The 13,151-nt window shown below is 46.0% G+C and overlaps 3 protein-coding genes across 18 annotated transcripts in view; 2 read left to right on the forward strand and 1 right to left on the reverse strand.

Moving 5' to 3' along the window:
- daam1b (dishevelled associated activator of morphogenesis 1b) overlaps positions 1–4,457 on the forward strand; it is a 66,460-nt gene extending 62,003 nt beyond the window's left edge. For all 4 annotated transcript variants that reach the window (XM_029002188.1, XM_029002191.1, XM_029002189.1 and 1 more), the window contains 4 exons: positions 839–899; positions 1,165–1,296; positions 2,770–2,940; positions 3,113–4,457. In XM_029002188.1, the coding sequence (XP_028858021.1) occupies positions 839–899; positions 1,165–1,296; positions 2,770–2,940; positions 3,113–3,325 (577 nt within the window). In that variant the 3' untranslated portion in view covers positions 3,326–4,457. The remainder of the gene's footprint in view (positions 1–838; positions 900–1,164; positions 1,297–2,769; positions 2,941–3,112) is intronic.
- The window catches only part of l3hypdh (trans-L-3-hydroxyproline dehydratase), a 37,116-nt gene extending 29,225 nt beyond the window's left edge, over positions 1–7,891 (reverse strand). The window contains exons 1-5 of the mRNA XM_029002192.1: positions 7,325–7,891; positions 6,524–6,693; positions 6,084–6,206; positions 5,106–5,243; positions 4,763–4,884 (exon numbers count right to left, since the gene is read on the reverse strand). Of these exons, the coding sequence (XP_028858025.1) occupies positions 4,763–4,884; positions 5,106–5,243; positions 6,084–6,206; positions 6,524–6,693; positions 7,325–7,805 (1,034 nt within the window). The 5' untranslated portion in view covers positions 7,806–7,891. The remainder of the gene's footprint in view (positions 1–4,762; positions 4,885–5,105; positions 5,244–6,083; positions 6,207–6,523; positions 6,694–7,324) is intronic.
- Positions 7,892–9,472: 1,581 nt separating this feature from the next.
- The window catches only part of syne2a (spectrin repeat containing, nuclear envelope 2a), an 88,410-nt gene continuing 84,731 nt past the window's right edge, over positions 9,473–13,151 (forward strand). For all 13 annotated transcript variants that reach the window (XM_029002237.1, XM_029002243.1, XM_029002241.1 and 10 more), the window contains exon 1: positions 9,473–9,537. The gene's annotated coding sequence lies outside the window, so the exon portion shown is untranslated. The remainder of the gene's footprint in view (positions 9,538–13,151) is intronic.

Below are 13,151 nucleotides of genomic sequence, written 5' to 3' on the forward strand. Positions count from 1 at the left end.
AGAGACGGGGGCCAGCCGCGGCCGCGTTGGCACACCGGCCCATTATGCGTAATGATGGTTCCTGCGCGGATGAAAGGAAGTGCCGTTTATTTGTGTTGGGCTGGATTAGGTAATGCTGAACGACCGGCGGTTGGCTTCGACCTTGGCCATTCAGACAAGACGAACAAGATTGTTAACGAAGGCTCCTCTTGATGGGTACTGCTGGATGCTGATGTCGTAACGTTCGCTCGGTCACAAGCCGCCTTGACCTCATCTGAGAGGAGGGAGGGTTGGTGTTTCTTTGTGTATCATTTTACCTCTGGAACAAGTGCCATTGTGATGCGGGTCGTTACGGGACGCCGTCAGATCAGGGCGCACAGTGTGTGCCGTTTCATGCTCTGCCCTGTATTGTGTGAGGCGAGGTCCCCTCGGTAAAAAGTCCCAGAATTCGAGTTGTGGTGGGACGTCCTCTGTGTATGTGTGTGCTCTTTGACTGCACACAATAGCCCGGCTGTTTTTGGGGTGAAATAATGCCGCCATTGAGTTGTGATTTGTGTAGTCTCTCTTGGGTGCGAACACACGCGGGCAGGGTCAGTGCTCTGGTGTCACCGCGACGCTAGAACGCAAAGTTTGAGAGAAGACTGCACTTGTTCTCTAGTCATGGGGGGCCATTGTCTCTGTTGACTTGGGGTGAAGGTTCACAGCATCGTTGGTGTTTGTTGTAATAGATTGGCAACCTTGATATTGTAGAGGTCACAACTGATGTTACAGTCATCTTAATCGATGACTATGGCAAAAACAGCATGGCCGGTCAACCATGTGATGGCTCGACGCTTTTCTTCTTCTCTTTCTTCTGCAGCATGACTGAACTGGAGAAGGAAATAAACAACCTCCGCAGTGGCCTGAAGAGTGTGGAGAGCGTGAGTGCCACTGTTTTTATTCCTGGTCATCTCTTCTTTTCTGCTTGCTGATGTACATTGGTTCACACCATGGAAATCATCTAAAGAGACAATACCACATTCTGCTAATCAGGTTCCTCTGAACCTGAAGGGAAGACCTTGGTAGATTATTGAATGTTCCATTGCCCTTTTAGATGTGCAACAACCTCCCCTTCCTGGATCCTACTGTACAGTGTCATCTGTTAACGTGGTCCATTCTCTCTCTCGTCCCTTACTGTTCTCTCAGGAGTTGGAGTTCCAGAAGAAAAGCCCTCAGGAGAACGGTGACAAGTTTGTGTCAGTGGTCAGCCAATTCATCACGGTTGCTAGCTTCAGTTTCTCTGATGTTGAAGACTCCCTGACGGAAGCCAAAGAACTGGTGAGTGTGTGTGTCTCTGTGTGTGTGAGAATGTGAAACTGAAGTGATTGTCATTGTGAAACACTGCAGCACAGCACATGGTGACACAACAAAATGTGTCCTGTGCTTTTAACCATCACCCTTGGTGAGCAGTGGGCAGCCATGACAGGTGCCTGGGGAGCAGTGTGTGGGGACGGTGCTTTGCTCAGTGGCACCTTGGTGGATCGGGATTCAAACTGGTAACCTTCTGATTACAGGGCCGTTTCCTTAACTGCTAGGCCACCACTGCCCCATCGACACCACGGTGTGTCTGTGTGTACACGTTCCATGCTGAGGAGCTGAGTGAGAAGCAATGCCCCTTTGGTTTCCCCTAAGGCCTCAGCTGTAGAAACAAGCTTTGCTAACCCTGAGCCCAACCTAACATGCTGGGTGCAGGAGTTGACCTTTGACCCCAAACAGCATGGAGGGATCCTGCCACTATTATTGGGCCCCAGAGTCCTACAGGGATGTGGTTTTAAGAGTGGAAAGTGACACAAAAAATGTGAATGTCTATCCTGTTGCAGGTAGTAAAATCCTCTTTTAGGGTCATCATGTCCCTCATGGTGTTTGTAAATCAGGTTGTGTATTTTGGGTATTCTAGGCTGCCCCAAATGTCCTGTAGATGGTGAGGTTCAGCCTGACCTGAAGTAGGTTTTATGGACCATTAGAGAGTTCTCAGATAATCTGCTTTTTGTGAAGAAGGGTGCTTGCCCGCTGTTTGCATGCTCCATATGGCAGTGATAAACAAACATCAAAGGGATCATGGAATGGCCAGGCCTCCACCCGGCCAAAGCAGAGCATGGCTTAATGTAGAGGCCCTGCCCCCAGCATTTGGGATTAAATCAGTCGTTGAAAGCCTTGAGTCGTGGCTACCACTGCTAAGATGCCAGAAGTGTGTGACTGGGTTAAGGTGCATTTATTCTCAATGTTCACATGTGGGTTGAAATGCTCAGATTTCAGTTTGCGGATTCCGACAGAATGGAGCAGTAACACATGAAATCGCAGGGGCAGTCTAGTCATTTCCAATAAATCTGCAGTAAGTCTGCAGGGTGCTTTTATTTAAGAACCAGCTCATCGCCCTGATGCTCCCTGTTTGTGCCTCTTTCCCACACTTGTTTTTGTCCTAGATCTAAATTTGCACTATAGAAAGGCTTTATTAGTTTTTATTAGGTTTTTTAAAATGTAAACGATTGACAGCCATAGCTGTCTTTTTTTACTGAACCACTGTTACCGTGAGTCACTGCTGCTGTTTTTGTCCCACCTGGACCTCCTCTTTCTACATACATATTGACGTGGTGTAGATGAAAGCTACGCTTAGAGGTAGTTGGTGACACTGTTGAATTTGGAAGGCTGGTTGGTACATGGGGAGTAAAGGGTTCGTAAACCCGGCTGCACACAGCACATGACCCTGAACTTGACCGGCTCTCTCGTCCCCCTCTCTCCCCCCCGGCGCAGTTCACGAGGGCCCTGAAGCACTTCGGCGAAGACGCGGTGAAGATGCAGCCAGATGAATTCTTTGGCATCTTTGACCAGTTCCTGCAGGCCTTCACTGAAGCGCAGCAGGAGAATGAAAACATGCGTCGCCGTAAGGAGGAAGAGGAGCGCAGGGCACGCATGGAGGCTCAGGTAAAATGATGACATGACAATTAAACATACATATTACTGATTTATCAATTCCCACAAAATGCCTTTTCATAAAACGATCTGGCTCACTGATTTTCAAAATATGACTGAAAATGTGTTGTTTTATAGTTATTGATAGTTATTAACTAATTACTATCTCATTTGTGTTTACTAGCTGAAAGAGCAAAGGGAGAGGGAGCGCAAGGCACGGAAAGCGAAGGAGAATGGTGAGGACAATGGAGGCGAATTTGACGACCTGGTTTCGGCGCTGCGGTCTGGTGAGGTCTTCGACAAGGACCTGTCCAAGATGAAGCGAAACCGGAAGCGCATCAACAGCCAGACCACCGACACGGGCAGGGAGCGGCCGATCACCAAGCTCAACTTCTGAGCTACGACTCCCAAACAGGCCCAGACCTCTCCCACAGCCCCTCGTCGTCACCGCTTTTCATTTTGTTATCTGGACTCCACTGCCCTCCTGTGGTGGGGGTGGGTAGCACATCAATTAAACCCAACCACCCACCCACAAACGCTAACACGCTGACCTTTCAGACACCAGAGGATTCTTGTGGGGACAGCGACCCAGGAATGCTCCATAATTTACAAACATTACAAAGTAGCAAAACTTACGTTTTTCTTTACTGAATAATTATGAATCATCCAATGAGGCTGCTACCTGAGAACTTTTTAGTTCTGCGGATGCTGGTCTTCATTTGAGAGGATTACGGTGCTACTGCACAACTGGCTGGCCTTCTTGGCTAAAGTTACAGTGCTGAGGTACGGCTGAACAGGAGAAAATGCAACATAAATTGCATGTACAGCTCATCCCATCAACCATGGCCACAGCCAGGGCGCTACGGCAACAGGTTCCTGGACGCTGAAGCTCTTCCACTTCATAATTTAAACTATACGGATACTGTACCATTTTTTTTTTTAAACAAAGATGTCAATGTTTAGTTTTTTTTTTTATGTGACATCCATTGCAGAGTGCTGCAGCAAAGGAGCTACAGAGTCTACAGAGGAGCAGATAGCCGGACTTATCTTCCTCTGGAAGAAAACCAGACCATGTTTCCTTTTTTATACAGAGCGTTTAATGTCCGCCATGACGGGATATCTCCTGCAGAAATTCCCCCAAAACGAAGATGGCTGTGTTGCGACGGCAGAGCCGTGTGACATAACTTTGTACTAAGGATGTTTTTACAGGGCCCAAGTCGGCCCTCTTCTGAAACACTGTGGACACTACAGGACACTATGCATTCAAGTCATCGTCACCTTTGTCACACGCAAAGTTAAAATAAAAATGTAGGCTTAATTTAAAAACAGGATAAGTGAACCAATGCAATACTCCTTCCGTCTGCTCTTCCTCTATCCCAGTGCCGACTTTATTTCTTTTCCTTCAAGTCTAGTTTTATTGTGTAAAATAAAATTGTTTCCATTAAATATGAGAGAGAAAACTCCTTTTGTAATTTAAATTGCCTTCCATTGTAAGATGGATCTGAAGCAAATAAATGGGATAAAACATGGCTCTCTGGAGGGGTTTTTATTGACCCGGTGGGTGACACACTAGAAAATTAAGCCAAAATATTTGGTAATATTTTGTAATATTACCAAATATTTACTTTATTTGCCCCATATTTAAGATGGGTCCTAATATTTAAGACGTATTTAAAAAAACTGAAGGTTTTGCAGACATTTGAAACAAATTATTACCATAACCCAGACATTCAAAGTTCAGTGCATATGTGTTATATTGAATAGTGCATCAGGATTAAATAAAACACAATGCACCACGTTTGAACTCTTAAGTAAACTTAAAGACTTTATTCACCTAAGCAGGAAGCCACCACTTAGGCTATCGTCGCTCTCTTGAACAAAGCTTGCGGCGCCGGTGTAGTGAGCATGGCCTCCCACCTCCACCACCACCGCCTTGAAGTCTCCACAAGTAGTTTCCTGTGATGGGAATCGAGCAGACTGTCCTTTAAATTACTCTGCATGTATCTGGTACGTGATTTAAGAATAACATTAAGGCCGAGGTGGTCTTTTTATAGAACATCACATTGTCAAAGAATATGGAAATTATATATTTTATTTAAGTCAGTTGCAGCCACTCAGTTGGCCTCTCACACAATATTACACTTTTTAGAAAGCCGAATCTTGTTGGCGAATCTTACCTGCACTGCTTCGCCCGTGAAGAGTGATCCAGTAGCCCCACTCCTGAAGGTGCGGGTCTGGTTCAGCTGAATGAGGCCTTTGTGGTGCTGCAGGGCAATACGAGCTGTCACTCCCGATCCTGTGGGGCTTCGGTCGACCTGATAAAGGTACAACAAAATCAGATTCTTAAAAAACTTAATGCTCTGTGTTGTAAGCTCTAAAAGTAGGTGTGGTTAACACCATTACTAGCGCCACCCTTACGATGCATTTTTTAACTATACCTCATTATTGGGTACTAGTAGCCTATGAACCAGAAGAACCGGGGACTGTCCCTGTAACTACTGATTGTAAGTTGCTCTGGATGAGGGCGTCTGATAAATGCTGTAAATGTAAATTAACAAAACTGAACACAATCTGAAACGTAGGTCTTGAGATCACGTGATATTATGGTTGAATTAAATTGCTATAATCTAGTTATAATCACTGCTATAATCAACCCCACCGCCATCTTCAACGCTTTGTTTCTATTGGTTGCATGGTAATGAGTCACAATGCACAGAGGTCAAAGTTCATCAATATCCTGCAAAGGATGCAGTGCATTGGATGTGAAATTGACCAGTAAAAAAAAAATAAATAAAAAATTATAAAACCACTGATAGGTGTTTATTGGCTCCTCCTAGTTTGAACATTGTCTATAAAAACATCCTTTAAGTTTGTTTTTTGAGTGACAGAAATAATGACATGCTGGGGTGGGTAGTTAGTTCCTCAGATACAGGTAACTGGCAAGCAGTTGTTTTTTCTGATTATTTCTGTAAATCCTGACATGGCATTACTGGACACCCCCCATGCGTCATGTTTATTATAGCGCGTTCTCTGTAACCTGCATTAATAAGTGTGTGTCGACTGTCACACCAACAGTGTACTGAAGATGGGAGTAAAATGGGACATGGTGCATTAAAGATCTCCAATATTCTGAGTAAAAAAGCTCTGTGACAAACCTGAGCATCAGCAAACACGCACACATTTGCTGTGGGCGTGTCCGAGAAGGCATCTTTTCCATCTGTGAGAATGGTGCCGTACAAGAAAGACAGATCTTCATGGACGGGGTGATGCAGCTTCACCTAACAGAAGCAGAAAGGATTGTTTTTGTCATTGTGAAGCACAGCAAGCACTGAACAAGGGTGACAACAAAATGTGTCCTCTGCGTTTAAACATCACCCTTAGTGAGCAGTGGGCAGCCATGACAGGCGCCCGGGGAGCAGTGTGTGGGGACGGTACCTCAGTGGCACGATTTGAACCCACTTCCTTACCTGCTAGGCCACCACTGCATAGAAATGCCACATGTAGAAATTCTTCTTTATATCTTATGCAGAAGACCATAGGATTCACTTAATGTTAAAATCTTCCCTTTAATACCTTAAAAAATCTCTCTCTTTACCTCAGACTTGACCGCAGCAGTGACAGCAGTTGCAACGTCGACTAGATCCCTGGTCCTGGACTTACTGACATCCAGACCAAGTTGCTCAGCACTGACAAGTGCATAGAAAGCCCCTCCATAGCTGATGTCCACCGTGACCTCTCCATGACCCGGGACAGAGATGCTCACATCTGAAATCGGGGGGAATAATGTTTCACTCACTTGCGGCTGCCAGAGCCCATCCTGGCACGCACGCACGCACGCACACACACAACACACACACACACACAACACACACTATTCCACCCAGTGTGCACACCTTAAGAAGGCTGGAGGGAACCGGAGAACCTGGAGGAAATCCACGCCAATGCAATGCAAAGCATTAAAACTCCGCCCACACAGGGTGGCAGTAGCCTAGTGGGTAACACACTCGCCTATGGACCAGAAGACCCGGGTTCAAATCCCCCTTACTACCATTGTGTCCCTGAGCAAGACACTTAACCCTGAGTGTCTCCAGGAGGGGACTGTTGCTGTAACTACTGATTGTAAGTCGCATGGATAAGGTAATTTGATAAATGCTGTAAATGTAACGTCCGAGGCCACGTTTCTCATCCTATTCATAAATGGTCTAGTTTTTATTCACATATATATAGGGGGTGTGTATCACGATACATGGGACAGGATATGATTTGTGATCCTGTATTGCACCATATCAAATTACATGAATAATCCGAAACAGCATAACTCTAAATTTGTGCACAAAAATATGTATATTTTGATGTGCCTGTGTCGATACATATCGCGATATATTGCCGTATTCACCTGTGGCGAACGCGAACGCCGGGACGCTGTGGAACCTCACGGCCCCCGACTTGCCGTGGGAATAGCGGACGAAGGCGCGGACCAGTCCGCAGGGACAGTGGATGTTGACCTGCGTCTCCGGCGACTTCTTCTCCGCGACGAGCCCGTAGTCGACGGCGAAGCGGCCGAGCGCCAGCACGGCGTGGCCGCACATGGTGCTGTAGCCCTCGTTGTGCACGAACAGGACGCCCAGGTCGGCCTCCGGCAGCTCGCTGGCCACCAGCAGCGCCCCGTACATGTCGCGGTGGCCGCGGGGCTCGAACAGCAGCGCCCTCCGCAGGTGGTCCAGGTGGCGGCGCGCGTAGCGCCGCTTGGCCAGCACGGTGTCGCCCGCCACCTCCGGGTGGCCGCTCACTATTATCCGCAGCGGCTCTCCGCCCGTGTGCATGTCCACCACGGACAGCACGGCCCCGTCGTGGGGAGGGAGACGGGCCGCGTCCATCTAAACTCACCCCCGACCCAGCCGTGCGGCCTGCGCGACCAGGAGAAACTTTTTCCAGCGAGCGGCGCGGCGGGCTAGAGCGCCACCTGGTGGCCCGGGCAGGGAACAGCAGGCAGCTTCGTGCACACCTTCTCATTCAATGTGTTTTCTTTATTTTCATGACCATTTACGTTGGTAGATTCTCACTTAAGGCATCAAAACTATGAATGAACACATGTGGAGTTATGTACTTGACAAAAAGCGGAGACCTGGCCTCCACAGTCATGAGAAGGTGTGAATGAGAAGGTGTTTTTTTTTGGCCTGTACTATATACTTGTCAATAGTGGCTCGTCCAGCTTGGTTATTTTGATCGGTAGTTTTATGTCATCATTAGTGAGTATTGCCAGGCTTTTTGTGTTTTGGACACTTCTCTTGTTGGGTTTTGTGTGTGATCATGACCTTATTCAGATTATTGTTGTCATTTGCACAGAATTACAGTGTCACTGTATTTGACTAAAATTATAATCTACTCCAAACCCATACCTTCCCATATTATGCTATTATGGCTGTTCCCGTATTATGGCGGTTTTTATATTGTTCATCTTTAAAAAAAAGATGCATATTGTGAATTGCATCACCTTTTACGAGTGACAGTGAAGTGAAAGCACACAATGAAAGGTGTCCTCTCCTTTTGACTCATCACCCTTGGTGATCAGTGGGCAGTCTGGGGAGCAGTGTGTGGGGACGTTGCTTTGCTCAGTGGCACCTTGACAGCTCAGGATTTGAACTGGCAACCTTTCCGATTACAGGCCACCACTGCTTATATTTACATTGTTTATTGTATTTATTCTTTATTATTGTTTATTCTTTTTTTAATGTAATAAAATCTGCCACACAACACAGGAATCACAGAGCTGTAACAATAGCATGGGATTTAACAGACACCCAAAGGCTTTTCAAGATGTCATTGGCGTAGTATCACAATTCATGGTGAAAATTGTACTTAACGTTAATTCCAATTTCAAAGGACCTCAGAAAATCTGAATCAGGTGCATTAAGTATTTAGGTTGCAGAGCTAAGAAAACAGATTTACAACCAACTATTTTCCTCAACTATTTTAAGCTCTGCTGGCGGATTTCCTTCAGTTATTAGAAGTAAACATAATCTTTCATGTCAGGTTGCTGGATTTCCTCAGGAATTCAGACATTCACTAACTTAATATCCTATAGCTTACGGAGGCTCTGAGGCAATGTAGATCCTGTAGAGGCCTGTAGTCCATGGGTAATTATGTTACTGTTCTCCTCACACCATAAAGTCGTAAGTTCGAGCTCCATTCTTACAGATCCTGGTACAGAGGTCAACCTAACCCATCATCCCATAACATTATGCGCGAGTATTACACTCATTACGGTACCAAGCAGCAGCAGCAGCAACAACAACAACAACAGCAAGAACAATATAAAATCTAATTTCCGAGTACCATACTATACGTAGCAAAATACTCCTAATGGTGTGGTTTTCAAAGCCGACGTTAAACTGTGCCGATTCTGCCATTCGTGGACGTAAGAGCATGTGACAAGCACTGACTTTGTTCGGGTAAAGAACAACTGTGTGGGCGGGGCCGCGGATTTTCGGGGGCGCCGCTCTACTGTCATTACGGGCGCGGGCGCGCGCTTTTGCGCCGTGCGCAGCAAACTTTCGGCTTGCAACTCCTGCTCCAGGCGGGCGAGAGTCGTGCAGAAGCTGCGCTGCAGTAAGTACCTGTTATTATAATTAATGATAGGGTTTTTATTTTTCACTTTACGTTGACGGAACGTTACATTTGTGTCCGTCAACGTTGTCAATGAGCGGAACGGGCTAAACGTGAAAAATGCCATTGATTCAGCATCTCAATCAGCCCGAATGAATGGGCGTGTGTGCAGCTGAAACCATTTGCACGCCTGCGTTGGGGCTACAGTGTTGAAAATACATGTAGAATATGATCACGCATTCTTTCCAATCACAGCAACCATCCAAATAATAAACCGATTTTTATTTTTATTGTGGGCGTGTCCTCTCATCCTTAGAATGATCCTGCTTTGTAGTTAAACTTTTAAAGCTGTCAAAATAATAGGACATTGGTTCGTTCTAAAGCAATGTGCACTTTAACACTCCCAGTTATTATTCCGGAGAATTATTCTAGAATGTTCCTCAATGGCTGACCCCAAGCTGTGTCCTTCTCTGGAGGATACACATGTCCCCATTCGTTCATTGTACTCCACCTCTGTCCCCATTGCCTCTGGTGTACCTGTGTTGGTTCATGACAGCTTATCGGTCACCGTCCCACCCATACTTACCGCTACCACACCCACAGCAGCGAAAGCAGGTCTGGTCTGGCAGCCGCGGCACGGACAGGTTTTCCCCTTGAATCGGAAAAGGGAGAACCCTGCATTCCTTTACCCAACTAAAGTAAATTTACCGTGGTTCGTGGTGTATTACTGCAAGGTGAAGTCAGGCTTCCAGAACCACAAGGCAACAAAAAAATGCTGGTCGGACATGTGGGCATTAGAGGTGCGATTCAATTCAATTATAATTTGAAATGAAAATGTCTGAGGGATCGGTGCAGGGTGCGAAAGGAGGGCACAAATGCACGACTAGAAAACGGGGGATCTACTGAATTATTCACTGAAACTCAAAAAACAACAGCGAGAAACAGCGAAACATGGACGGTGCGGTGTAACATCAACATCAACGACCGGACGGGACACAGCAGGATACAAGTAAACACGGATGTCAATGCAAAAACAGATCGTATCGAATCGTAAACCCTACTTTTCTGCATAACGTGTATGTGATCACATATTTTCAGGGTGGTAGTAGCCTAGCGGGTAACACACTCGCCTATGGACCAGAAGACCCAGATTCAAATCCCACTTACTACCATTGTGTCCCTGAGCAAGACACTTAACCCTGAGTGTCTCCGGGGGGGGGGACTGTCCCTGTAACCACTGATTGTAAGTCGCTCTGGATAAGGGCATCTGGTAAATGCTGTAAATGTGATCACGCAACATTTGGTGCTTTGAAAATGGGACGTCAACTCACCGCTGTTTCCAGAGTAGTCTTGCAGACGTGCCTTTTCTTACAAAGCTTGTTTTATTTAATTGTGGCATGTAATTAATTACAAAAAGTCAGAACCGATACGAAATTAGATGCTTTTGCGTTGTGATGCAATTCTTTTCCACTATTCCACCTTTTATGCTCTTCACTAAATGGGCCGCTAGATAAAAATCACGCGCCCCACCTAAATAAAATTGCCAGTGGAAGGCCGACCGGTAATAATAGCTTAAAAAAGGACCCCGTGTTCTCTGCCGGAGCAGCCACGGCGGTGTAATCCGACACAGTTGTCAGCGTTGCTGGACATGGGGGCCGCATGCTGCGCGTGGAGAGCGAGAGTGAGAGGGTGCGATGGCCTGTAACGTTACCCTCCGCCCGGCAGCCTGGTGGTTAACAAGGGCCCGCCATGTCCTACGCCAGGGCCTGTAAACCTCCCGTCCCGTTTAATGAGGGGCGTCTGGCTTTTTTTTTTTTTTTTTTAATCCTGTGATCAGGCCGCTGGGACGTTCACCACAAGATTTGCAGATTCCCAGCAGGTCGTGGTGCTTTTAACTTGCAGGACCTGAGCTGGGACAGTCATTTGCCCTCCGATTCGACCCCATGTTGTCACTGAAGCCTGTTCAGTGGCTCTTTTCTCCACCAATCAGAAGCATCAAAAAAGCTCCGGCACTCTTCCTTCACTGTAACAGGTGTTTGTTTGTGTGTGTGTGTGTGTGTGTGTGTGTGTGTGTGTGTGTGTGTGTGTACTGATTCATTTCCATCCACTCTACTTATATTTGTGTTTTTTTTTTTTTTTATTCATTTTGAAGTGTGGTCTTCACTGTGCAATATTTTACACTGTTTTAATTTGCACATTTATTATTTACTTCACCTGTTTAGTGCTGTCTGTCTCATTGTCGTCTACATGTTTTTTGGTTAAATGTTATCCTTGCACTACCTGTGTCCCCTGTTTGCCCTTTTTGTAGCCCAGTTTGTCTGTGTAGCACACGTGCACTTTATGTCCGTGTGTAACGTTGTTTAAATGTTACATGCAGCACCAGGTTCCGGAGAAACGTTATTTCGTTTCACTATGTATATAGCTGAAATGAGCTCAACTTCAAGTTCAGATACTGAAGAGTCAGTTGTGTGCCTTAAGACTTAATGCTCGTAATCCTTACTGTAGTTCAAATGTGTATGAGCCGTTATGCATGACACTGGCTTTGTGTGTGTGGAGTTCATGTAAATGTGTGTCTGCTTTTCTGTTAATATGTTTACTTGGATTGAAATGATTGGTTCTTGATGACGTATACTTGCTGTCTATCTGTCGAGGCTGGGAAATATATGTAATGAATATTTGGGCTGGGTATGTAAACAAGATCAATATTTTATTTGACTACCACCCTTCGAAATTTACTGTCTCATAAAAGGTCCTTTAGAGAACTGATGATGATGGAACAGGGGACATGCTTTGAACATTTTGTGGTATTCATTTGTATATATGCCATGACGCCATATATGCCATATTCACAGTTAGGCCCAACTACTTGGTATTTCTGCATTTTCTGGGACCTGAAAGGCGGTGACCAAGCATTGCGACTGTAACTAGGCCAGAGGCACAAACAAAATGCCACAAAATGACACCATGCTGAGATGGATGTGGGTGACATGAATATTTTTTTTGACCTGGGCATCTCTTTACTCACTCACTCACTCACCCACCCAGTTGGCGCAGTGCTGGGCTAGCAGGTAAGGAAGCAGACGTGTAATCGGAAGGTTTCTGGTTCGAATCCTGAGCTGCCAAGGTGCCACTGAGGTGCCACTGAGGTGCCACTGAGCAAAGCACCATCCCCACACGCTGCTCCCCAGGTGCCTGTCATGGCTGCCCGTTGCTCCCCTAAGGGTGATGGTTAAATACAGAGGACACATTTCGTGCTGTGCTGTGTTGAACAATGCCAATTACTTCACTTTCTATTTCTATTGCTTTCTATTGCTGCTATTTCCCAAGCAGGGTCGCGGGACAAGGGGCGCAGGGTGGGCCACCTCTTTATCCTGTTATGATTTCTGGTATATTTGTCTGGTGCATGTTGTATGTCTACATGCATGTGAATGTGCAGATAAACACCTTATGTAAGAGCTACTTTGTCCTAAGTGCTCGATATTGGTACTTCGTGTGTAGAATTCATCGTAAGCTTCTTTGCCCGTGTGACCATGAAGACTGTCAACAGAAGGCCTCATTAAGAAGTCTCCAGGCTCTGTTTAAGCCATGTATTATAATTAGAGGCCCGAGTTCTCCGT

Source organism: Denticeps clupeoides, chromosome 14, assembly GCF_900700375.1.
Source record: "Denticeps clupeoides chromosome 14, fDenClu1.1, whole genome shotgun sequence".
Taxonomy (NCBI): Eukaryota; Metazoa; Chordata; class Actinopteri; order Clupeiformes; family Denticipitidae; genus Denticeps; species Denticeps clupeoides.